This window comes from Vipera ursinii (genome assembly GCF_947247035.1).
Source record: "Vipera ursinii genome assembly, chromosome: 4".
Classification (NCBI taxonomy): domain Eukaryota; kingdom Metazoa; phylum Chordata; class Lepidosauria; order Squamata; family Viperidae; genus Vipera; species Vipera ursinii.
The window spans coordinates 91,085,436-91,113,425 of NC_139514.1; the positions used below are offsets into that span (position 1 = coordinate 91,085,436).

Here is a 27,990-nt window from a genome sequence, read left to right on the forward strand (position 1 = left end):
TCAAGAAACCTCATAAGAATATTTATTGATCTTTGATCCTTACTCTTAGTTTGCGGCTCTGCTTTCGAACCAGTTTGCCATGACGAATAAAATGAACGGGACACTGATTCATTGCATTATCAGCTTTATGACGAAGCCAATCTTCATATCCCTGAATGAAACAGCAAAGAAAACATAGAATCAAATGTGTGCTAAAAGAAGAAAACGGCAAACTACTGGTGCATGGTGACCAAAACAATTGCATGGTTGTATCCACTTGAAACTGACTTTCTTTTTTATTGTTTGGCCTATTACGGATCATAAATTAGAGAAACCAGGAAAGAAAGAAGGGGGTGAAAAACATTAATTAATCTGCATCCCATAATGAGGGAAGAACATAGGCTCAGAACTTTAAGAGTAGAATCTCTGCTTCCAGAACTGAGTTCCCTTCCATGCATAGCGGGGAGCAGAACTCTTTCAATGGGGTACAGAAACAGAGCTGAAATCCTAAAGATTTCAACTCCATTTGTACTCCCCACTAAAGGATTTCCTTTCCATGCATGGAGGGGACCTGAACTCCTTCAGCAGGTAGCTCTTTCACCCAGCCCCCAGAGATGAGAGAGAGGCAAAATCCAAGCAGATGGTGGAAAGTCAGCACAGTAAGTTATGAAGCGCTGACCATCTGCTTAATTATCTATTTGATCGCTCATTGACTGAGATTCAAGTCTCAATTTTAGTCAAAAGTCAAGGACTATCTGCTTATAAGAGGGGCAGGTCTTAAACGTCATGGTCAGTTCTATCTAGATCTTTTCTGACATAATTCCCACAAGTACGTCTGTTGGGGAGTGCATAAAGTATTTCACTGACATACTTGAGTTTTCAGTATTTATTCACACTAAGAATTATAATTTAGAATAGAAATTAATGGTCTCATTGGAGTTCTCACAACAATAAGAAAGTTCAACATAAAACTCAGTTTGTGTAAGTATTTAATGATTAAAAACTGTCACAAGCTATTTCTGCAATCATCACTAGAAAATATGGTATTATTGCAGTACTACTGAAGTACTCAGAAATTAATTCCGCAGCATAAGGTAGAAAGTATTATTCCAATATATCAGTATCTGCATGTTTATTTTCAGCCTTTTTTCCCCACTTAATTGTAATTGTTTTATAATTTTCTTTTCATCAATCAATGCAGGGGTGTCAAACTCAATTTCATTGAGGGTCGCATCAGCATTGTGGTTGCCCTCAGGGGGCCGGGTGGGTATGGCCAGGGTGGGCGTGGCCTACTGGGTGGGCGTGGTTAGAGTGCGTATGGCCTACTGCGTGGGCGTGGCCAGCTCTACATCGTTCGCATCAAGGGTGCCTATGGGGTCCCGGGCAGGAGTGGGACAGATCTGAGGGTCTCTGGCAGAAGGAGGGTCTCTGGGCCAGGGCCAAGGCAGTGGGGGCCGTTCCCTCACTGTTTCCAGGATGACTTCGCGGGCCGCATGAAACCACTTTGCGGGCCGGATCCGGCCCCCGGGCCTTGTGTTTGACATGTCTGAATCAATGCATCCTTGACAGTGACAAATCAATGGTTAAAGGATAAATAAAGAAATATAGTTTTCATATACACTTGGGTATAGCAAATATAACTGCTGTAAAATCATGACTAAAAACAAAAATTGAAAATCAAAAAATGAGATATGCTTTCCAGAACAAGGGAAAGATTTTTTTTCTTTTAACCAGGGAATTAAGTCCACACATCTTAAAAGTTATTGAGGCAGAAAAACACTGCTTTAGGCCAATCATCTCTCAGTCCAACTGAGGGAATATAAAGGCAGAAGGAATAAAGCATGACAACAGTCATTTGAAATGAATGAATCACTCAAAAAAAAAACTTTTTGAAAACCATGTAGACATGATCTACTTCCAATTCTGAAATTGGAAAACTAAAATTAAAACTCTAAAACGCTTACCTGCTTTATAGCGGTTACAATGATGACAAAGAAAAGTGGGAGGCCGCTTGTCACTGGACTGGTTGGTGTGTCAATAATTAACTGGGAAATAAAGTGTCACATATTTTTTATAGAATATGGATTCCAACAAAAACATATTTAAGCGAAGTATAGAGTTTTCAAGGTATACTTTTATAAAAACAAACCTTGGTCTTGAAAAGCAGTGAGGTACAGTTTGACAAGGCATTATGTCTGAATAATGACTATGCAGCCTAAATATTAAGGAAATTGCATAACCTGAAGAAATCCATCCATACTGATAATTTCAAATGACTGATGGTCCTGTTAGGTATAATGCGGAGATAGAGAGGAAAATCTGGTTTGTCTCTTAGGCTGACTTATTTACGCTTCCTTGAAATATATCTTTAGGATGCATGTCTTCACAAACATATATTTAGTGATCCATGCTTAATATTTACAATAAAAGTGTACTTTGTTTACTGATTTTGTACAGCTCCTTCCTAAGGGCACACATCATCCTGAATTTGAAACATCCTGTTTTGAGCTTAAAATGCATATTTTGACTTTTCCAGAAGTTTTTTCTCCAAAGTTTCCAAACTCCAAATGCAGATATTTGCAAAACAGGGATTTAGAGTTACAACAGCACTGAAAAAAGTGACTTATGACCATTTTTCAGTTACCACCATTGTAGCATCCCCATGGTCACATGATCAAAATTCAGATGCTTGGCAACTGATTCATATTTATGATGGCTGCAGTGTCCCAGGGTCACGTGATCACATTTTGAGGCCTTCTGACAAGCAAAGTCAATGGGGAAGCCAGATTCACTTAACATCCGTATTACTAACTTAACAACTGCAATTATTCACTTAAAGTGTGACAAGAAAGGTCCTGTACATGGCTTATATATTCAATATAAAAAAGAGGTAAATTTTACCTGTACAAGAAAAATGATAAGAAAGTAGAAGTTTGCTATTCTTCGGAACTGCTCAAATAAGTTCTTCGGTATGAAGTTCCAAAAGGTGTACTGGAAAAGATGGGAAGTTAATGTAAGTTAAGATTTAGATTTAAATCTTAATTTACAAAGGAATTAGACATGATTTCTTTCTTTCTATGTCAATAGCACAATATATTGTTTACTGCTGGGAATAAACTACATATCTGCAAAAACATTCTATGATCATACAAAGATTATATGATATATATTATATATCTATGTATGTCACATATTAAAATAAAGTGGATTGTATTACTAATTAGCCTAAAATACCATTCTTCAGCATTTCAGAGAAGATGACGTGTACTTTATTACGCTTGGCTGTGACAATCATTTAACAAACCTCTAAAGAATGTTGATAAATTGGGCAGTAGTTTGTGAAATACCTCTGAGACATCCAAAAGGAAGAATACCAAGTTTGGTATTTTACACACAGAACATAGACTTGGCTTTAAAGTGATTAGGGAGACCTCATGCCAAATTAATTCCCTAAGGCAGTGTGTCAAGGTGACATGTCACTGTTCACCAACACCCAACAGCTTGAAAGCACACACTGTTTTTATGCAGTTTTTGGAGGCTATGGAAGTTGCATGACAATGGGGTGTGGTCTTGACCGGCCTCAGAAGCCTCAGTTTTCAGAGGCTGCAAAGGCCACAGGACAGCATTCTCTGAAGTTGCTTCAAGAACAAAGGCCTCGTGCAACCTGAAGAGCAGCCTCAGCTACATTACAGGGACATGTCGACATAAAGAGAACACCACCTGAAGATAAGCAGTGTGTATCACATCATGGGGAATGCTAGACTGGTGGGCAGTTGCACCATTAACAAGATGTCATGGTACGCAAGGCAGCCTTTTTGAGTGGCAGCAGATAAAGTTGAGGTGGGAGCCTCAATTTCAGAGCCAGCCTCAGCATTGCCACTGAGTTTTCGGGATGGCCTAAAGAATCAGAACAGAAGAAAATTAAAAAACAGAGTTGGAAGGAACTTTGGAGGTCTTCTAATCCAACCCACTGCTCAGGCAGGAAACCTTACATCATTTCAGACAAATGGTTGTCCAATCTCTTCTTAAAAACTTCCAGTGTTGGAGCATTCACAACTTCTGGAGGCAGATTGTTCCACTGATTAATTGTTCTAACACTCAGAAAATTTCTCCTTAGTTCTAGGTTGCTTCTCTCCTTGATTAGCTTCCATCCATTGCTTCTTGTCCTTCCTTCAGATACTTTGGAAAATAGCTTGTCTCCCTTGGCAACCCCTGAGATATTGGAACACTGCTATCATGTTACTGCCTAGTCCTTCTTTTCATTTAAACTAGATAATCCAATCTAGAAACCCTTCTTTATATGTTTTAGCCTCCAGTCCCCTAATCATCTTTGTTGCTCTTTTCTGCACTCTTTCTAGAGTCTCAACATCTTTTTTACATTGTGGCGACCAAAACTGGATGCAGTATTCCAAGTGTGGTCTTACCAAGGCATTATAAAGTAGTATTAACACTTCACGTGATCTTGATTCTATCCCTCTGTTAATGCAGCCTAGCACTGTGTTGGCTTTTGGGGCAGCTGCAGCACACTGCTGGCTCATATTTAAATGATTGTCCACTAGGACTGCGAGATCCCTCTCACAGTTACTACTATTAAGCCAGGTACCACCTATACTATACATGGGCATTTGGTTTTTCTTGCCTAAATGTAGAGCTATCATGGATTAAAGACATGTAGAAAGAACATATCAAGAAAACATAAATACTTCACAGGAGGTGATATTTAAGAGCCTTGGTGGAGCAGTGGGCTAACGCCTCCTTAAGTAACACCAGCTTCCTGCAATTATTGCAGGTTCGCATCCCACCAGGCTCAAGGTTGACTCAGCCTTCCATCCTTCCGAGGTAGGTAAAATGAGGACCCAGATTGTTGGGGGCAATTAAGCTGACTTTGTAATAATGCCGCTTGGGGGTGTGTGAAAGCCCTAATAAGCAGGCATATACATGGAATGAAGGCTACTGCTAAGCTTGTAAGCCGCCCTGAGTCTTCAGAGAAGGGCGGGATATAAATGCAATAAAAATAAATAAAATAAATAAAAATATAGTATATGGCAACTAATTCAAACAACAATGACTTTAAACCACAAAGAAATCCAAAACAACTTTGAAAATATAAATCAATATATTTCCAAGTTAACTACAACAAAAAAATTTCCCAAAAACAACAGAAAAGGAGCAGACAAAACAGATAAATGGATATAGAATTGAGAATAGAGACTTAAAGATGGAACTTAACAAAATAAGGAAACGAGATTTAATCCTAGTAGAAAAAAATTCACAAGAATTGGAAAAAAACAACTTATCCTTTAAGACTACAAGATAAATCTGAGGACAAGAAAACAGATTGGATAAAATGGACTGTAGAGATGTCAGGAACATTGGAGAGAAAAGAAATGATAAGAGAAGTGGAGAGAAAGACAAAGATTTTCAACAAACATGGAAAGGCAGAAGTCCCGTACAAAGACACTTCTGATTTACTTTTACAGCAACATTTACAAGCATATAGAAAAACTTTTTGATTCAGCAAAATACATTGATTAAGGAAGACACTGGGCAAAAGAAAAAGACTAAAGTGGAAACTAGGAAAATAGATGATGGGACTTACCAGAAAGAATACTTAAAAAAAAACATTTGTTTGAATATGGTTAAAGAAATAGAAAAGATTTGGAATATATATGTCACTCTAAGAGGGATGAATTCTCTAAATATAATATAATATGCTTTTGTCCCTTTTTTGTTCTCTTTCTTGAGAATATAAAAAAGTTGAAATGACTGAGATAAAGGAAATGTTTTAGATATTTAAATGTGATTGAATTTAAGAAAATTATAATGAATAAAAATGTTTTGAATAAGAGTTAAAGGACTAGATGACTAGATGTATTAAATGGAATATTCAAAGATTAAACATATTTTTAATTATGATTAAAAAGAATAGGAAATTTAGGAAATAAATACATATTAGCTTAGGAGGGTTATATATTTTAAGTAGTATGTTATTTTTTATGCTTCTTTACTCTTGCTTTTCTTTCTTTTTTCCTAGTTTTATCTATTCCTTAAGAAATGTAAAAGTGTGAGATGGTTCATATGGAAAAATAGAGTTAAATTCTTAAATGTAATTAATTTTTGAGAAAATCTTAACCAGTAAGAATATCTAGAATTTGGTGGGAGAAACATATTAAAATAAGGAGTGTAACAGGATCTATGATAAGGCAACCAGAATGATTGGTTAGAAAAGAAATATTATATTGATGTGATTATTATTTTTAGGACTATTGGGAAAAATATATATGCAAAATATGATATTTTGGGAAAAGAGGAAATCAACTAAAACTATTGTATGGATAATGGATTATAAAAATCAGTTGTCAGTGGCTGTTTTACAAATGTAACCCAGACAACACATTGTTCACCAATTATTAAGTGATTTATGTTTTTAAAAAATCAATAAAATATATTACCAAAAAAAGAGACGATTTGATATCAGAAGCATATAAAGTCAGTGTTTTTAATATATCCAACTCTTAGAAAGATTTGAACTTAATAAAGTAATGTATAATGTAATGTAATGTAATGTAAAGTAGTGTATAGTTTTATCATAAAACTATATTTGAAACAGTTATATAAAACTATAAATGATAAAACTATATTTGAAACAGTTATATAAATCAATTATATATTCTATTGCTAAAATGTACAGATTTTAGTTGAGACTGGAAACAAAATGAACAAGTTATAGACTGCATGGTAAGATGGGCTAAAATTTTGGGGTATTTTTTATTGCACATCTGTTTCATTCTGTATTTTGGCATTTATTCTCTCTCTTGACTATTAATTTTTGTTAGTTTTAATCTTTCTTTTAAATATTTAATAAAGTCATATGACATTACCCAATGTATTAAGGCTACCAGATGTGGGCTGTAATTTCATAATCACTGGATAACAAGAAAACTGTATGTTTCTGCTGGCATCTAGTAGTCCAACTGATTTCTGCAGCCCAGATTTGGTGGAGCCAATCATGTATCTATTGTGGGAAAAATCCATTGATAGTATACTGTAACTGTAAATCAGCACATAAAGACAATTGAATGTGCTATTTTATGCTTGCACAAACCAGCAGAAATTTTGACTATTGGCAAATTTTAATAGTAAACAGGAAATTTTTATTTCAGTGTCAAACCTCTGCAACAAAACAAGAGATTTTGTTGAAAAAAATGAAATTGTTGATAAAAAGAGGGGAGTGTTTACATTAAAGCCAAAAGTATAAGGCAAATTAAATAACTATGATACTGTATGGGGCATTGAAAAGAATAAAGATATGAAGGAATACCTTTGATGAGACTATTCTGTTATCTGGATATCGCTGCAGAATGTATGCTTCAGCACCTGGAGGGGGTTCACGATGCCCAACATAAATTGTCCGATTGTCTACCCAGTTCTCTTCCCCAGCACACTGTGAAGAAAAATAATAATTAAGCCAGTAGTTCTACATCAGAGGCTGGTGTTTTTTTAGGGAGAACATTTCCCTGATTTGAGGTTATCTTTTTTTCTGTTTCCATTATTGTAGTACTGTTGTGTTCGTATTTTTGTATGAGGCACATTTTATACCATTTTTTTAATGTAAACCTCCAAGAGTCGTTATTGTGACAGTATAAAACTATATTAAATAAACAAATAATAAATAACTGAACTGATGAGACATGTATCAACTCACCCTTCATATAAGATTAAAGTTCCATCTCCTAAATCTCTAATAAATAGTATCCATAATATGAAATATAATACATATATCTATATAGTATTTATAGCCTAACTGTGCACTACCCAGAGATGTGTGGTTTCTGCATTTGATATAGAAATAAATAAATAAAACATAGTTTCCTGAATAGTTATAGGTAAGCTGTTAGAATTCTATATTTGAAACAATAATTACTTTTGTATTATTCATAAAAATTATATATTAGGAAAATAACTCCTATCTTAGAATATACAGTATGTTCTTAAAATATGTAGGCTGTAGTCCACTCAACAAGGTTCAAGGATACACTACTAGTGCTTGACTTTGCTTCTCTTGCTTACAAACTAGAGTTAAGCCAGTGCTAATGTTTCCTCACATTTTGAATATGTTTGTGCATTAAATAATTCCAGTCTTTGTTTCTAAAATTTTCCTTAAGGTACTTCCATGCAGAAGTTTCAGAGCAGATTTTCTAGGGCAATTCAACCAAAAAATAATTAAACCATCAATTTTATGATTTCAGAAATTTCTGTCTAGGGGATTCTTCAAGTTAATCAAGTTGGATTTTAACTTTCAGTCTAGCTATATAGTGGGTGCCTGAACATTAATAACATATTTGAAACTATACTATAAAGAATCCTCTACAAATTTGCCTTGAATTGAATTTAAATGAATGACAAAGGCAAAGCAAAGGAATTTGCAGTTCACATCCATTATTTTTAGAATAAATGACAATTGGCTGAGTTCATTCAACATGTTAATCCAGTGGCACCCAACCGTTTCGACACCAGGGATCGATTCCATGAAGAGAGATTTTTCTGATGACTGGAGAGGGCATGGTTTTGTGGATAGGGCTTCACTTGCTTGTGTGGCCTGGTTTCTGGCATGCCACAGACCGGGGGTGGGGACCCCTGTGTTAATCCATTAAACATGATTTTACAAACCACTACGCTTCTATTTGCAGAACACCCTCTGTCAACTGAACAAACTATATTGACAGTCTGATAATAATAAGATGACAGGAAGTTTAGATCAAATCCTGACTGATTGCAATAGAGTTATTTTTTAGAACAAATTAAGAGTTTGCCCACTAGAAATACAATAGAAACACAAATCCAGGAAAATCATTTAAAATACCCTCTTTAATCTAACAATCCTTGTAATTCACCTCTCTTTCCATTTCATATCACTTTGTCCTGCATAGTTTCTACTTTCATGGTCTTTTCCATCTTGATATTCCTCCTGATTATCTTTTCTGACATGAAATTTCAGTGTTTCCATAATTATACAGAATTCCCACACCCACAAATCTGATACCAAATATTCACACATTTATGATTAAAATTAAATACTATGCTTTCCCTCAGTTCAGTAAAAGGAGACAAGGTTCCTATGAAACCTCTTCAAGGTTATAAACAGCAAAAACCTCTGAGGCTTATACTGATCCAGATAATTGTTTCTTTGTCTATCATTTGAGAAATATGCTCTATAGCAGACACGTCAAACTCGCAATGTCACGTGACATCGTGCAATGTATTGGGATGGTTTTATTTTTATTATTATTATTATTATTTATTAAACTTATATACCGCCCTTCTCCCGTAGGACCCAGGGCGGTTCACAAGGCAATTAAAATAACAAAAAGTTAATAACAATTAAAATAGATTAAATTTTCCTTGATTAAAAATCTAAAACCGCTATGACTCTGATTAAAACCCAATTACAATAAGTTAAAAATTAAAAATTAAAAATTCTCAGTCCTGGCCGGAAAGCTCAAAAAGCCAGGTCTTCAGGTCCCAGCGGAACGAACGAAAATCAGGGGCAGTCCTAAGCTCTACGGGTAACTGGTTCCAGAGGGCAGGCGCACCCACAGAGAAGGCCCTCCCCCTGGGTGTTGCCTGCCGGCAGTCTTTTGCCGGCGGCACCCTGAGAAGGCCCTCCCTGTGGGAGCGCACAGGACGAAGGGAACTTGATGCCGGCAGCAGGTGTTCCCTCAAATATGGTTTTGCCATTGCCAGCAATGGGGTGGGTGTGGCTTCCACGTGACGCATCTGGCCCACAGGCCAGCAGTTTGACACCCTTGCTCTATAGTTATATAATGGTATGTGGGGTTGACCTTGGAAGACAGGAGGAAGAGACACAGACCAAAGTATGGTTGGGCAGCAGCAGCAAAGTCCACAGAAGAAATGGGGCTCTGCCAAACATCTCAGAAGGGAGCCTCCCTCATTTTTTGGACTGTCAAGATGGGGGGGGGAGGGAAGAGATGTACTTTCAGGCTCACAAAATTCTTCTAATGAAACCTTACAGTAAAGATAAAACTAATGCTTTGTGTGCTTTGTGCCTGGACTAGCTCACAAGGCTGACAATAATTTATGAGAATAAAACACAGTTTTTGCTTTGTTGTTGTTTTCCCCATTAATTGGCCAAATTAATACACCAGCATCAGAAAAAATAACATAATTCATCCTTGGAATAGAATACAAACATGATTTTTTTATTAAAGTAGGAGCCTGAATCCTAATAAAATATAGCTCTATCCATTCTGTATATTTAGCACATTTCTCTAATTCTCATAATAGCTTTTGACATTCAAACCTTCAAGGGAATAGAAACCAAGAACAATTTATATTCCCTTTTTTGATGTGTGCATCTCTGTATATAAAAGTTAAATTATAACCAACGTGCTTCCATTATCTCCCATTTAGAAAACTAGCACTGTTATCTTATATTATAATTTATTCTCTTAATTTAAATATCATAAACCAATATTTACACAGATTGCATTACTCTGCTTAACTGAAAATAGTTGCTACAACAGCTATTAAAGCTGTCATAATGGGATCATAATGGGCACAATCAGTGGCGTAGCGTGGGTTGTCAGCACCCGGGGCAAGGCAAGTAATTTGCGCCCCTAAGTTCCAAATGAACTTTTCCCTTTAGCCTTCTGTCCTTCTGCACCGCACGCCTGGCACCCCCCCTCCACAGTGGGCGGCGACCTGGCGGCTTGGATCAGATTCGCACAGCCAGCACTGCAGTGAGAGAGAGTGAGTGAGCCAGGCAGGGGCAGAGAGCTGCGAGTGCGAGCGCGCCCCCCCAGATGTTGCGCCCGGTGCGGCCGGGCCCCCCTGCACCCCCCACGCTACGCCACTGGGCACAATTAAAAATCTCAAAGGTTTAACACGTTGCATCAAGGAGAAGCCTGTCACTAAGAGAATAGTGTTTGTTGGGACTATGGCAGGGCCAGATCAGATTACACTAAAATTTATTTGCATCAACATAATTGATTCCAATAAATATACAGTAGGTGCGTGCATATGTGTGTAAATGTGCATGTGTACTCTTCTGTTCAATTGTATTTGATTCTCAGAGACTGCCTGGATATGTCCCTGTTTTCTTGGTAACATTTTTCAGAAGTGATTTGCCATTGCCTCCTTCCTAGGGCTGAGAAAAAGAAACTGGCCCAAGGTCATCCAGCTGGCTTTGTGCCTAAGGTGGGACTCACATCTCCCGGTTCCTAGCTTGATGTTTAGCCACTACATAAAACTGTCTCTCATGTATATATATTTGCTCACCAAAATATTTAAGTAATATATACCAAATACATAAAAAATAGAATAGCTATATTGATCAAACTTTTAAAATATAGCAAGGTAAAACCAAAGGCACATAGTGTGGCTCATCTTAATAGGAGCTGCTAGGAATTCTGTGATTCTGGCCACCCAATTCTCTTTTAATTGGATATTGAAAAGGGAGGAATGGCTTCAAATTACATCTTTCACAACCTAGTCCTGATCTGGAGTAAGCACCCAGAAGGGATATTTTGGATTTTTGTGTGCCATAATGCATATAACATTGTTTAATCCATGGTCTTCTGCAACAGAAAGACTATTCTAACATCTCCCTGTAGAGTAACAAAATATTTAGAATTAGACTGAATTTTACTTCTAGTCTTGAGCTAAGACTCAGAATAAGATAAGTCCATTGCAAAGGTTTGTATCCTGCAGACTCCAAATCAGGATCTTTGCAACCATTCTTCTTTCAGCTAAGGAATCAAGTAGCACAAAGCCAGGCAAACAATACAAGGAGAGGTCACACAAAGACAGGGGAAAAAAAAGAATTACACTCCTAATCCCAAGGAAGAGAAGGGAGGGAATGTTGTTCAGGAAAGACTGGATTAAAGACATAATAACAAGTTCTGCTATATAACAAACCACTAAGACTTCCAACCATTCTGATTCCCCAGGTTGCTTTCTCCTACTGCAGTCTGCAATCTACACGCTGGGAGGTGAGAGGCATGGAAGGGACTCATATGAGGATAAAGGATGGGAGACCTGCATGGAAGTATGCAGTAGGGTCATGGAAGGAAGAAAGTCCCATCTGTAAGGGGAAGCATTTGAATGGTGCATTTAAGGTGTTACTGCACTTCATTGCAGCTTTGATGTTGATGATGATGGGATACAGCAAGAGCAAGGATGGAATATCCCCCCAAATGATAGATCTCAAGAGTCTTGGTCTACCTCCTAGTGGTCAGACAAGGTAGAACTTTCCATTATCTTATGGTTATCAGTTTGCCTTCCTTTGTGGGCTTCGTTTCCAAATATACCAGCTCAGTTTTAGAACATTGGAAAGAAAAAACCAGATTCTATGAATCTTCAATAATATCATACAAAATATACTAAGTATATACTGGATATACTGGATACAACTATTTTGGAACTTTATAATACAATTGATTATCATTTCAATTGAGTAGGATGATAAGAAACATAGAAGATCAAAAACCCGTTCTGGTAGCTTTATGCTTCAGTTAATAATAAAAATTTATACCTTTAAAAATAAAGAAAGTGTCTCAAAACAGTTATATTCCATATGATATATGATGTGATATGTGATATGATATTAGTTTCTTTCCCATCCTGGTTCACTCCATATATGTTGAGACTACAATTGCTGAAATTCTCAGCTAAGACAGCTTGAACTTGATCTTGGTATGACCAAAAATTCTGGGAGTGCATCTATCTAGAAGGGGTTAGCATAGAGAAACCCTCTAAAATTATTCTCAACTTCTACCTTCAACAAAAAATAATTATTTTAATTTAATTTTTCCTATTTTAACTGCCCCAGTTGGACTATAATATTTATATAATTTATATGTTTTAATTGTACACTGCTCAGCGTCACTGTGAATGAGATGGGAAGTCTCAAATTTGATATATAAATAAATAAAACAAAATAAGTAAAAGTAATACTTAAAGCAGCAGCACACAACATTAAAGCCATTATTCTACAATCCCCTCCCCCAAATTCTAACAATACTACAAAAGATATTGCTGGAACTCTTGATAACATTTATCAATATATAAACTTTAAAAGGATAATAAGAGACAGTTTTCCACCCTGTGCCAGAGCTCCTTCAGAAAATTCCACTAAGACCTTTGCAAAAAAAAAATCACATACACAAAAAGAATAGAAACATCATGCAGCAAAATGGACAGGGTAGTGAAGTGTATCCATCTCTTTGTACTTTATTACTTAAACCCATTAAAAGGTACATCCAAGAAACCATAAATGTGCCTTAGCATTATGACTTTCTAATAATAACCAAAAGCTCAATGTACCGAAACCAAGTTTCATTGGCACATCAATGAGGAAGCATTACTTATGCTTTCTCTTGCTTCAACACTGTCAGCAAAAACAGAACCCAAAACTGGAAAAAAATCCATTAAGCTGTCTTTCTATCACATAGAAAAATACCATTTTCAAGAATGTTATCTTTATCAAACTCAAAAGTTAAAGGAATAATAATTTATATATGACTTTGAGTCTAGTGTAAAGGACATAAAAGCTTTAAGAAAATGATGAGACAGAAAGTTTACAAATAAGTGGCTTTGGTTAAATATTGCGATTTTTAGAGATTCATGCTTTTAAGAATGTTTTCAAGAAATAAAAGCCTATCACCCTATAGCCGTGGTGGCAAATCTATGGCACGCGTGCCACAGGTGGCATGCAGAGCCCTCTCTGTGGGCACGTGTGCCATCATCCCAGTCCTAGGCCTTCAAGCTGGGTTTTATAAAACTTTTCGCTTTAGGCCTCCGCCGTTGTGTGCAAAAAAAAAAAGGTTCAATCAATCAATCAATTTCAACTTCTTTCGGGGGGAAAAAAAGATCTTGCGAAGTTGGAATTGATTGATTGAACTTTTTAGTCCCACCTAGTCTGCTGTTACACTGCAGCCATGCCTACCCAATGGGCCACGCCCACCCAATGTGCCACACCCACCTAATGGGCCACACCCACTCTGTTCCAGAGAGGAACAGAGAAAAGTCTATTTTTCTAGATATGCATCCCCTATTATGCGGGGTATTTTCGGTAATGTGCAATTATAAAGTACAATAGGAGCAATTTGTTCTTTCCAACTCCTTGCTATGACAATAGCCCTGATCCAGCATCAGAAGCAGCGTGGTTTTATCCATCCAGTTGGAGAGGAGAGAAATTACTTATTGTAGGAAAAAAACTGTTTATTTTCAATCTTGATTTCAAGTAATATTGATTCCATATAAGCAAGGAAAGAGAGGAACAGACTTGGCAGCTTTAAACAGCATCTGATTCACTCTGGTTTATTCCTAGGTCAGGGGTAGGCAACCTTGGCTCTTTTATGACTCATGGACATAGGTGAACCAACATTATTCAAAAGATATTTTTCTCGAAATGGCAGATTTTGGTGAAATGTTATTGATATGTTTTTACCACCATTCCCATGACTGTCCATAAGGCAAAGTTTTTTGAAGTGGTACTATTCAATATTGTTGCCACAGAGACCAAGCATATTTTTATTTTGCAACAGAACAGCACTAATGCTACTAAATCACAGGTTTAAGATGTTAAGCCGTACATCCTTTTCCAAAGTCTATTTGATGAGAGACAATGATAATAGGAAAAAAATGTACATGTACACAGCGGGCCAGATCGTGGTACATGCCTCCCAATTAATATTTGTACACAATCAGTTATTTTGCTATAATGCGAACAGCCAGTTCATTAACATAAAGAATATTTGATTCCATTTTACATCACCATTCACAGAAGTAGATAAAACTGTCCTTTGGGTATCTGAGTTCAGAATCATAGTTTTTATTTCCAGCAACAAAGCTAGATTGCAGATTCCCAAAATTTGCTTGTTTGGGAACAACAAATTAGAAACTTGAATTTAGATATCACAATAAGCAAATAGTCTCTGATTAGCTTTACCCATTTCTGTGAAGGGTGAAACAAATGGACTGCTTCTATCAGTGCTGTGCACATTTGTGATAAATCAACCCAGCTGCCTGGCTCATGTGTGTATGCAATGGAATATTAAATAGCCAGGGTAACAATTAAATTATTGAAAATGCTCATTTATTTATTTATTGTTTACTGTTAAACTTCTATGCTGCCCATCCCACTTGAGGCAACCTCTTGTTTACTTTGATTGTTGACTCTATGATAAACACATGGTTATACTATCACTGTAATAAATGTATATAATGGCTAGATACAAGTCCAAAACCAAAAACCAAATCAAATCATGTCAAGAGGTTATTTGAGTAATTAGAGTGATTATAATCACTTGGTTCTAAAAAGGGTGGTTTTGGGGGTCTGATTCAAAGGCACACATCCCCACACAACATTTAAAAATAAAGTTCTCTGGTTAAGATGTTTGGGCAGGATTATTTTATAATTACTTCCCATTTTTTTAGAGGTCTTCATCATATTTAAGCAAATATGGAAGGAAATACTACCTGGGATTAGCAATTTCTAATAACAGTTTTTATAGACAAGGAATTTGTATACTTTGGCATGCTAATTTAAGCAATTATTGGATTAAGAAAAATCATTACAATGCACTATTACCGGTAAATGAAACAACAACAAAGCAAACTTCACTTTTTAGGGATAAATAGGAGAGCACCCTAGTATTTGTTTGCCCCCAAATCACGACAGGCTTATACAGCATGGGAAAAACGCTAGGCAGCTTACAAATTTCTTCTAAAATATTCTATAACACTCTTAGTGTAGTTTAGCCCTCGAAATCTTTTGCTATTTGGTGACTTATATTATAGATCAGATCCCATAACCTCTAGCCATTATGTGTTGAATTAAGAAGATTATAGAACATACATTTGGGCAAAATTAAAATGTTTGGTCCAAGCCATTTATTGCCAAACAAGAAAGAGCAGTGGCGTAGCGTGGGAGGTGCAGGGGGGGCCGGCCGCACCGGGCGCAACATCTGGAGGGGGCGCGCTCGCACTGAGCTGCTCAGGGAGCCCCAAGGGCTGCACAGAGTCGGCTTGGCTCCGCTCTCGAGCTGCTCTTTCTTGCAAAGCGAAACGAGTCCAGCAGGTGAGATGGGCGGCCACATAAACTGAATAAAATAAATAGAAGTGCCCAACTCTCCGCCTAGGCTCAGGCCAACCGCAAGCGCCCCACAGGCGCCCCAGCAAGCTTGGCCAAGCGAAGACGGACCTGCCGGACGGACGGCTTAGCTTTGTGCGCATGCGTGGCTTTATTTAGCGGTGCTCACGTGCGAGCTTGAATGCAGCGGCTCTTGCAGGTCGGAGCCCCGCCCAGCCGCCCTCGAGAGGGACCCGGAAGCATCCCGCATGCGCGCGACTCTTCTTGGAAAGTCTACGCCACTGCTGGGCGCGTCTTTTCGGCGGTGCCGTGACGTCACTTGCCTTGCCCCGGGTGCTGACAACCCACGCTACGCCACTGAGAAAGAGAGAGAGAGAAGGCTTCTGAAATAAGACTCTGCCAATACTGAGAGGCTGTCAAAAGCCTAACGGTACAGATAAAGGCAGAAATTTAAAAAAAAATGAAAGTTGATTAAGAAAGTTGATAAATACTAACCTGAATTAAGAGAAAATTGTTTTATTAACATGATACCAACATGGCCTTTTAAAAAGGAGAGAATACAGAGTTTGTTTGCAATGCTCAAAAAACATGCAGCTTTTGATCTTAACTGTACAGTAATACAATCTTGGTCAACAAGAAATTATCCTGAAAAATGAATGGAGGCAAACTGTGTCATTATCTATCTATCTATCTATCTATCTATCTATCTATCTATCTATCTATCTATCTATCTATCTATCTATCTATCTATAATACAGCTCTGCATTTAAAATAGATTTTATTGTAGAAATGCTGTCAATCATCCCTAGGTCAACTTGATCAGTGATGTCATTGTCAAATTATTTTTATTCTAGGTTAAAAAGCAAAGGAACATTTAACAGATTGAAGCATTCTGAACTGCACTGTTTTTACTAACAAATGCCAAACAGAGATTGTGTAAGTTGGGTCTGGGTGAGATGATAAGGACAATCACATCTTCCAGATGTCCCTGTTGTTCGGTGATATATTAAAAGAATCCCTATTCTTTTCTAAGGCTGCTTTCTATTTAGCAATAAGTATAGTGTGCCGCATACTACAGTGTTCTAATTTACTGCCAAGGGTTATTAGATAGGAAGGGAAATAAAAATACAATGGTTATAACTTTATCACTTTTAAAATAAAAAATAAGATACACAGAAGCCATAGGACACAGAATAATTTGAAGCTACAGTACATGCTGCCATTCAATTTTGCTCTGTTCCCAAACATTGCCTCGATGGGAATGATTTCTTTTGGACTTTTGTAAGTCAAGTATATCTGTAATAAGAAATTGGAATCATGATAATTACAGAAATAAAACTTAATATTAAACTGAAGTTTTGCATAACAATAAGCCACTTCTGTGAACCTTGAGTTCTCCCCTTCATTTCTGGCTTATTAATGAGTCAGTAAAAGCAGAAACTTCCATTTAAAATGAATTGAAACATGACTATTGTACTAGGTGAAAAAGGCTAGTTTTATGGTCACTGGGGATACAACAAACCATAGTTAAAGTTGAACACAGATCATTCTGACCTGGGTATCATAACAAGTTCCATTTCATGTACAAGAAATGCGAGTACTTCTAAAGAACTTGTTAATTTCATCTTTTATCACACAACTGTAGGAACATGCATTTAAATTTGTGTTCGATTTCAGTTTCAATTTCTGGATAACATATAATAACATTATCCAGTTTAAGACTAGTGTACCTTGACATTGACACAATGGCAAATCATGTAGAAGAAACATAATGAGAGTGAAGATCCATAAGATGATCCACTGAATAATCCACTGAATAATTTGAATAGACTGGTAGGTAGCACAGAATCTCCAGAAAGACGTTCCTCAATAACTTTGATTACATTATTTTAAGTATGATTTCACCATACACATTTATGAATGGATTGAAATTAAAACTGCAAGAGGAACACAAAGTACAAGTAGGAACTGTATCTTCCTATGACTTTTTTATCTATATTATAATAAACTCCACGATCAATAAAATCTCACTCATGGAAATTATTGAATAATGACAGTAATGTCAGAATTATTATGGTTTAGTAGCTACCTTTTCAACTCACAATAGATCTATTACTGTATTTCATTTTTTTGTCAATGGCAAGCTACTCTAGCCTTAAACTAAGATAAAGATATTGTATGTTATACAGAAATTGAAACTGAATGCAAATTGAAATTCATGTACCTACAGTTACAGGTAAAAGGAGAAATTAACGAAGCATAAATCATTAGAGAACTATCTTGCAAGTGATCTGAACAAAATGAGTAATGTGTTTAATTCAGAACTTATCCATATTGTGCATGCCAAGCACATGATTAAATATCAACTAATGGGTCAAAGAATTAAGGAAATGTGGGTATGCAAAACCAAAAATATATTGCAAGAGTTGTATCATAATTACTAAAAGATATACTAAGTTTTTTCCCCTACTTTCCATAATTCAGAGGTCTTCAAAGCTCATCTAAAACAGGGCTATTCAACCTTTTCACCCATTGTACCACTTTTAGGGTATGGCAACATCCGAGTACCACCAGTTGCCCACCAAGGTGTCAAAAACTTTATGACCAAAAAAAAAGGAAAAAAGTGATGAAGTACAGGCAGTCCTCAACTTACAACAGTTCGCTTAGTGACTGTTCGAAGTTACAATGGCACTGAAAAAAGTGCCCCCCAAGCCACAGCCGAGAAAGACACCTGCCTGCCCGCCAGGTGGCGCTCTTCCTCCTGTCCAAGGTTCCCATTGTTGTGAGCATTTCTGTTGAGGATTGGCAGTGGGGGTGGGGTGGGAGGTGTTTGGTTTTTATTCCCCCCGTCTGCTGGGTGGTTGCAGCAGGTTTTGGTCACTTCACATGACCCTGGGACACTGTGACCATCATAAATATGAATCAGTTGCCAAGCATCTGAATGTAAATCACAAGACCCTGGAGATGCTGCAACATTCCAGCTGATCAGTGCTTCTTCTGGGCTCAGAAGCGTCAGGATCAGCGCCGAGCTCCAGCTGGAGCCTGGTGCTGATCCTGGCACTTCCACTGAGCCCTGACACCCCCAAAGAAGCGCTGATCCTGGCACTTTCACGGAGCCCTGACAGCCCTTTAGCTCCAGCCATCCCTCGCTCAGGTTTGTGCGGTGCTGCCACTCATTCACCTCCCCCGCTACCACTTTTCTAGGATGGTCGCGTACCACCTGCCAGGTGCCAATGTACCACAGGTGGTACCCGTACCACTGGTTGAAAAGCCCTGATCTAAAAGATAAGTGAAATGCACAAAGCCCCTGTCCCCTTCCTTCTCCTCCTCCTCCTTCTCCTGCTCCATAATAGGTAAAATGAGGACCCAGATTGTTGGGGGCAATTAAGCTGACTTTGTAATAATGCCGCTTGGGGTGTGGTGTGAAAGCCCTAATAAGCAGGCATATACATAGAATGAAGGCTACTGCTAAGCTTGTAAGCCGCCCTGAGTCTTCGGAGAAGGGCGGGATATAAATGGAATAAAAATAAATAAAATAAATAAAAATAATGTGAATAATGGTGCTAGAAGAATATCTATTTGCAGGGAAAAATTTGTGAGCAACATCACAATACCCCTTCCCATGGTTCTTGGGGAAGGTTACTAGCTGAGCATGTAGAACAGACCAGTCAGAGGTAATTTAAAATGCCATGCCTATAACCAATTTTTCTTCAATCTCTCCTTTCTGCATATCTCCTTTATCCAAAAGTGCGGAGATGGCCCTCCTTTTTTTACACTTCCTTTTGCCTTTCCACATACATTAGTTTAACAGTAATACTTACAGAAATTTACCATCCTCTAATTGCTGCAATTCAGGGAGAACAGTCTGTATTCCAGGATTGGAATAAGTACAGAAGAAGCTCCTTCTGGATGCAAATTACAACCCCAGAAAACCACATAAACAACCTTTTAATGCACATTTTAAATTTAATTTTAAATGGGTTTTAATCTTCTGGATGCTACTAATTTTCCCTGTTAACCTTTGCACAAAATCATGTACTGTCCAAAGTATAAAGTGCAGTTATATTGATTCCAATTTTCTTATTTAAGAAGGAAAATAATTTTTCAAAAGAGTAACAAGATCTGAATTGTGCTCATAAGATCACCAGTGGCCTTGTATGTCCCCATGACATTGTTGGGCTTCCAGCAATCATCACATGCTGAGCTGATTAACTCAAAAATTAATCAGCTGAGCTGCTGCACCAAAGAGAACACAGCATAGTTGTTTTGCCCCTGGAGTCCTAGAATTAAAATTGCCCCTTGCTGGGAGTTCCTGGCTCATCCCTGCTTCTGTCTCCTAAGATTCCCCCTCCCATCCTGAAGAAAAGGGGCAGGATCCTTGATCCTTTCTGGTTGCTCTGAAGCAGGGGTCTTCAAACTTGGCCCTTTTATGACTTGTGGACTTCAACTCCCAGAATTCCTCAGCCAGCTTTGCTGGCTGAGGAATTCTGGGAGTTGAAGTCCACAAGTCATAAAAGGGCCAAGTTTGAAGACCCCTGCTCTGAAGGATGGTTTTTCATGGCAGCAATTCATTATAGCAGCACCCTGTTCTTTTTATTTTTACTTTTTTCATCTTTGCTAAGAGCAAATATGGTGAGAAGAGAAGAAAAAAAATTATGGTGGGAGTAACCTAGTTATTCCTTCCCATTACCCAAGTAGGGGCAGTACAGGATAGTTGAAAGGGAATACAAAGCCCATTTCCATCATATTTGTCCCTCTCAAGGACAGAATAGGCATCAGGTTCCTTCTAATGGCAATACCTTCCCTTCTGGAAAAGCAGACCCTCAATATTCAGATAGTCTTAACCAATGTTGGCCTTCTATAAGGTGCTAAAAGATTGTTTTTCAGGACAGTAGGTCAGTCCTTGTGGTCAGTTGTTTGAGTCAGTGAACAGACTGAGTTTCTCCTTAGTTTGTGTGGTTTAATGTTTGGCTTTGCAGTTTTTATATTAATTGCTTTATCCTCTTCCCAAGTACTTAATTTTACATTAACTAACCAGCATCTCAATTTGTGAGTTGGGCAGCAATATGAATTGTATAAATATGATGATAAATAAAGTGAGAACACTTGTGGGATGCTGCAGGGGTGATGCAGAAATGCTGATAATAGGAGCTTAGCAGTGTCTTGATGGAGTCAAAAAGACCCAATCCTTTTGAGTTATATTTCATTTCAGTCAATCTAAAATGAAGTGGGTGCTGTGGGGTTTGAATGAGGAAGAACAGGCTTCAGCTCAGACCTAGGAAGGCCGAGTGGCTCTGTGTTTTAGCCTCCCCCCCCAATTTTGTGCCCTTTCCATTTCTTGTTCTGGATGGGATGCATATCCCAAACATACCCAGTATGCAATGGACCTATGTCATCTAGTTTCCTAGAGCTCCCGAACAGCATGGAGGACAGAATAAATTCCAGAAAAATGAAAACTCTCTAAAAGCTTCAGCAGCTGAAAAAGGAGCTGTCAATTTGACTTAATGAACTGTGAAGCCTCTCTGAATTTAGATCAGTGTTTTTCAAACTTGGCAACTTTGTGGATTTCAAGTCCCTGCCCGCCTCCAGCCAACAGGACTAAGTAAGGAATAAGGCACTGAGAGCTAGCTCATCCATCTCTCCACATTTGGCTATGGTTACCTATTCTTTCTGACTCTGGTTCAGATTTCATTTACTCTGTCTTAGTTTCTTTCTGTCAACTCTTTTTTCCTTTTAAGGTTCCCAGAAAAATTTATGCTTGCTGGAGATTAGAACTATTCAGTTACAAAACTTCTGAGATTAGACTGAATATCAAATTATACAATCTGTGTCATTTTTATGATGTCATCTTCACACATTTTGTGTCATTTGCCCCCTCCTCAGTCCTTCCCCCCCAAAGGCACCATGAAAGACACATTTTAAAGTCCTTTAATACCAAATTCATCTTCTTGATTCCAAAGTATTTCCTGAAGCCTTAGGTCTGGAGCACCCAAAGCAAATTCAAAATCAGATACTTGTTGGTAATCTCATATCCTTCCTTATAAGTTTTCCTTATAGACTATAGCAGACATGTCAAACACAAGGCCCGGGGGCCAGATCCGGCCCACAAAGTGGTTTCATGTGGCCCGCGAAGCCATCCTGGAAACAGTGAGGGAACGGCCCCAGCTGCCTTGGCCCTGGCCCAGAGACCCTCCTTCTGCCGGAGACCCTCAGATCAGTCCCACTCCTGCCCAGGCCCCCATAGGCACCCTTGATGCGAATGATGTAAGCTGGCCATGCCCACCCAGTAGGCCATACGCACTCTAGCCACGCCCACCCAGTAGGCCACGCCCACCCAGGTCATACCTACCCGGCCCCCAGAGGGCAACTGCAATGCTGATGTGGCCCTCAATGAAATTGAGTTCAACACCCCTGGACTATAGTTTGATGAAAAATCTCCAAGAGTCATATAGACCTTACAGACTTTCACCTTAGTTTCTTCAGTAACAAGATTAATCCAAGCAATAATTATTCATTAGTATCATAAACAGGAAAAAGTGAGTTTGAGTCCTGCCTTAGGCATGAAAGCCAGTTGGGTGACTTTGGGCCAGTCACTTTCTCTCAATCCAACCCACCTCACAGGGTTGTTGTTGTGGGAGGGGGGAAGTTGGAGGAGGAAGGAGTATTAGTGTGCTTGCTGCCTTGAGTTATTTGCAAAAATAATAAAAACAGATTTTATTTAAAAAGTCTTTAAAGAATTCTTAAATTACTGGTTGTTGTCAATTATTTAACGGAAATGGGAAGAGGAGATGGAAATAAAGTTACCTAGTACAACAACTGTTGCTCAACAAAATGCTGAAACACTGACAGAAATAAGTGTAGAAGTTAATAAGCATAATTAAAAAGAGCCAATTCCATATAATATGCATCATCATCATTAGTTGCATATGCTTTAATTGTCCCTTTGGCTAAAGAAGTTCTTGTCAATATTTTCTTAACTAAATCAGTTCAGGACAAAGTAATAATAAAATACTGTCATTTAAATAATAGACATTATCCTATGTTTTGGGAAAGAGTTTTAGGTAGTAATCGTTGGGTTATTTCCAAGATATCCCACTCAAAACACAAGACAATTTTTTAAAAATAAATAAATATGTAATATAATATAAATGCTGAAAACTGAGAACTAAGAAGTTGGTATTGAAGAACAACCAGACAGAAATCACTGTAAGTTTTTTGAAATCATACAGGTAGTCCTCGACCTATTACCGCAAATTTCTGTTGCCAAACAAAGCAGTTGTACAATGAGTTGTGTCCCATTTTACAATATTTTTGGCATGGTTGTTAAGCAAATTACTGCAGCTGCTAAGTGAACTATGCAGTTGTTAAGCAAATCTGGCTTCCCTTGTTGACTTTGCTTGTTGGAAGCCAGCTGGGAAGGTTACAAACAATGATCAGGTTATACTGCGACAGGGCAACTGTCGTAAGTACATGCCAGTTACCAAGTGCCTGAGGTTTGATCACGTGACCATGGGGCTGCTGCAATGGTTCTAAGTGTAAAATATGTTCATACATCCCTTTTTTTCTATGCCATTAACTTTGTATGGTCATTAAACAAATGGTTGTAAGTCAAGGACTACCTGCACACAGTAATCTCAACTATAAAATATTATATAGCAATTCAGCCACACATTCCAGACAAGTACCTTGCTTTTTCTTTAACTTATATTATTAGTGTTTACTAGTGATTTTCCAATTTTCAATTACATTCTCCAGTGAACCAAAGAGATCTCTGTTGGCCCAACAACAACCTCACTCTGAATTTCCACAAGTACAACTTTCTGGATACAAATGAAGTTAGATGCAATATGAGCAAAAAAAAAAAAATTGGCACCTTTGCAGGTAGGATACATACTGACCAAAAATCCAACACTTGCTCTAATAATATCTTTTGCATTATTTACCGGGTATTACTGTAATACATTTGTTCTCCGTGAATCATTAAGTCCTGCTTTAAAACTGATTATGGCCTTCATTAATTTTGAGTAGCATTTTTTTGTACTTTTACAAAGCAGAAAAGAGATTGATTTGTTTGGGGTGATGATTTGAATAATCGATCTCTTTCCATTTGATACATATATAAATGCTCTTATTTATAATTTTATAATTTTTGGATGGGTGTTGTTCTTTTTAAAATGTAGTATATATTTTCCAACTAAGGTTAAATTAAATTTATCTCCTATATTTAATCTTTATATTTACCTTATTTATTTTTAGGTTAAAATAAACTCTGCTTTGTTGCTCTGCTTTCATACTACAAATATTTCAAATTAGTTAATCACAAATATAGTAAAAGTTGTTTGCAGCAATGACTTCACCTTTTAGCCACTCACTTCAGTTTTTCTTCTTATGAATGAGCTTGAGCAATTTTTAGCAATGGTCAGTCTTTGACTAATATTTTCCATTCCTTATAAGGTAATGTCACTGGGAATATTTAATTTATTCAAATTATTTAAGCATGGACAATGCAACTGTACATGCTTCCTATATTGCATAATGCTGCAAATCTTTTAACGTCTGTATTTCACAGTGCAGTAAAATGTCTGAATAGAAAAACACTGTTATCCCAATGTTAGTCACAAGGCAACTTTCAGTTGCAACAACTTTAGCACATTCAAAGTGCATTGGTGAATTAGTAGGTATCAGGGAAACCCGACCAAAAAGTATATTAATACAGATAGTCCTCGACCTATGGCCACTATTGATCCCAACATTTCTGTTGTTGAATGAGACATTAGTGAAGTGAGTTTTACCCCATTTTACAACCTTTCTTGTCACAGCTGTTAAGCAAATCCCTGAAGTTGTTAAGTTGGTAACACAGCTCTTAAGTGAATCTGGCTTCCCCCATTGATTTTGCTTGTCAGGTTGGGAAAGATGATCACATGACTCTGGGACCCTGTGGCTGTCATAAATGTGAGTCAGTTGCCAAGCCTCCAATTTTGATCATGTGACCATAGGGATACTGCAATGGTCATAAGTGCAGAAAATTGGTCATAAGTCACTTTTTCCAGTGCCATTGTAACTTTGAACAGTCACTAAATGAGCTGTTGTAAGTCGAGGACTACCTATATAAAAATCAATACAAGACAATTTTCTTTTCTTATATTGTGTGTAGCAATCTCAGTGACATGTCTTGGGCCTAGCACCCCATCAAAGGGATGGGATGGAGGCGGTATACAGGGCAACCTCAACAGGGCAATGACTGCAGTTAAATCCCCAGCCCTTTTTTTATGGTATAATACAGAATAGAAAATAGTGCAGCTTTGATCCTGCACTCCCAACCTCCAACTTAGCTATTTTACTGCTCTGTGATTGTCCCTGAACTCCTTTATTACTTCATATCTGGATAATGATTTCTGTTTTGTTAATAGAAGTCTATAGAAATACTGAGCAACTTTTCAAACACACTGGAAAATGTAATTTTTGTACTTCGTGTTTTGAAAATGCTTGAAATTCTAATTGGACAAAGCCTTTTTTAGGGTAAGGTTTAAAATCCCCAAAAATATGTTCTCTAGAAAAAAGGATGGTACAAAATCACTATATTTAACTACATTAGCTTTTACAATCAGTTTTGACAAATTAATACTGGACTCTGTAAACTGAGTTCTAATTGCATTGAGAATTGTAATAGGGTGGATTTATCAATCTAACTCAATTTAACTCTCAAACAACTCAAATAAAGTCTAAAACATTAATGTAAAACAGAATGCCATTATTGGACACAAAAAATAAAGCAATATCCATGCTTCTGTGCTCTGTTAGCACCTTATTTCATTGGTTAAACTGAAGTTTTTGTTTGTTTCATAGAATCACAAATAAAACTGATTTGCAGCCTAGTTCATTTCTGGTTTTGCTGATGAATCACTGATATTGACAGTGTATTCCATTTCAGGGGAATTTAGTTTCACATAAATGGATACATTTTGGATGCAGTGATGGTAAATTAAGTTGAAATATAATGCTCCTCTCTGAAACAGAGGTTATTAACAAGCCAAAAGTGCATTTAAAGGGGATCTTATTATCAAAGCCATCAAACAGCAATAAAGTACAATATTGTATGATTCATATCAAAAATAAGTGGAAAAGGAGAATGCACACACACACACACACACACATATCAAGAAGATAAAAACTATACAATATTCAATATATTTAATACTTGCTCTTGAAATAAATATTTTATTTAATGAATTTATAGTATCCTTAAAGTCATTACAGTGGACAATAACAGCTTAGCTAAATCCTTCTTTTAGTTTTAAAGCTGATTAGAAAGATGACCAAGGACATTCAATATGTATAGTAAAGAGTCTGTGCCATCACCGAAACATGATTAACACAAGCTTTGTACTCAATGAACATAGACTGGACTTGTTTTCAAACCTCACAAACTACTGATTACAATAGCAGATTGCCTATAGATGTAGACATTTTTTGGACAAATATAATGAAAAATGGAATTCATTTATATAAAACACAGAAGGTTAAAAATGATGTATATTAGAAATAAATATATATATACCCTTGAATTATGTTTACATTAAACAAGCATATAAAAATCATAACTGTAACTATTGCAATGATATATTATACTTTTTTTGCTTTTTTAGAAACACTTTCAATGCTTTTTTTAGAATGAATGTATTTGCATTTTAATTTTCTGTGTTTTGTTCTTTTTCTGTTACTATTTTTTAAAAAATAGCACAAAGAATTATCGATTATAATATAACAAAAATAGTTGCATCCAGTCTTTTTTGTTAATAACTGAAGACTGAGTCCTGGAAAAAATTTACATTCACCCCACTATGTAGGCAAACACAAGTGGTAGCTCTCTTGCATGGTTGTATGTACATTTGATAAGCAATGTGCCACAAATGGTGTTTTTGTTCAACCAGGGACACTAATTTACAGGACCACCTCTTCCTGAGAGTATCTGCCCATCCTACTAGGTTAGATAGGGTGGATGCACTCCAAATTCCCTCTTACTATATGACACAACTTCAGAGGGGTACTTTCTTGGTGGCCACCTCAGACCTTTGCAACAGTCTCCAATCTGAGATCAGACGGGTCACAGAGGACTGTGAAGACCTGGCTCTTCCCTCAAGCGTTGGGCTAGGATGGGGAATGAACTATGAAGAAGTATGGTTTGGCATCTAGGAAGAATGATAGGTTTCAAATTATGTTTTATGGATTATTGTGAACTGTCTGGAGTCATTGTATGAGACAGGCACCCATATAAGTCAAATAAACAAATATGCTAAGAACTTTATTTTTTTATATACAGTACATATTTGTGTACATATGTCAAGGACCAACCCTAAAGCAGTGTTCATTTTAGAAATCATTATGGAGAATTTAGGGTGTGAACAATTTAAGTAAATTTCATATACACGCATCCTTCAGAGTCTGGGATTAGGGTGGATGCCAATTCTTTTGTCAGTTTTTGCTGGTTGGAGGAAATATTAAATTTATTGGACTCCTGTTATTTTTTAATTGTTTGATTTTCTTTTTCTTTGTGTGTATTGTAAGCTGCCCAGAAACTTTTGGGAGTCCAGCAGTCTCCAAATTGATTAAATAAAAATAATATTTATGTTTTTATATTTTTATATTCAGATTTCAAGTGCTTTGAAAATGTATTCATTTAGATTATGGCTTTAAGATATGGTTTTAAACACAAAACTTATAAAAAAAATTACGCAGAGAGCATTTATATAAACAGGCTACTTCAACACTGCAGTGGGTGGAGATAGATAGAAAGACAGAGATAAGATAGATAGAAAAATTTGTACTTAAAGAAATGTGCCCTTATATTTAGAAAGCAATCCTTTTATTTAAGACAGCAGATATTATCAAGTAAATGT

General features: G+C 37.1%; 1 protein-coding gene across 7 annotated transcripts in view; it reads right to left on the minus strand.

The window, feature by feature from the left end:
- The window catches only part of ATP11A (ATPase phospholipid transporting 11A), a 123,288-nt gene that overhangs the window by 59,121 nt on the left and 36,177 nt on the right, over positions 1-27,990 (minus strand). For 3 of the 7 annotated variants that reach the window (XM_083362490.1, XM_083362485.1, XM_083362489.1), the window contains exons 2-5: positions 7,301-7,423; positions 2,881-2,970; positions 1,944-2,024; positions 44-151 (exon numbers count right to left, since the gene is read on the minus strand). In XM_083362490.1, the coding sequence (XP_083218616.1) occupies positions 44-112 (69 nt within the window). In that variant the 5' untranslated portion in view covers positions 113-151; positions 1,944-2,024; positions 2,881-2,970; positions 7,301-7,423. Of the gene's footprint in view, positions 1-43; positions 152-1,943; positions 2,025-2,880; positions 2,971-7,300; positions 7,424-16,262; positions 16,388-27,990 lie in introns of those variants that run through there. The other 4 variants (XM_083362484.1, XM_083362486.1, XM_083362488.1 and 1 more) reach the window with 2 other exon arrangements.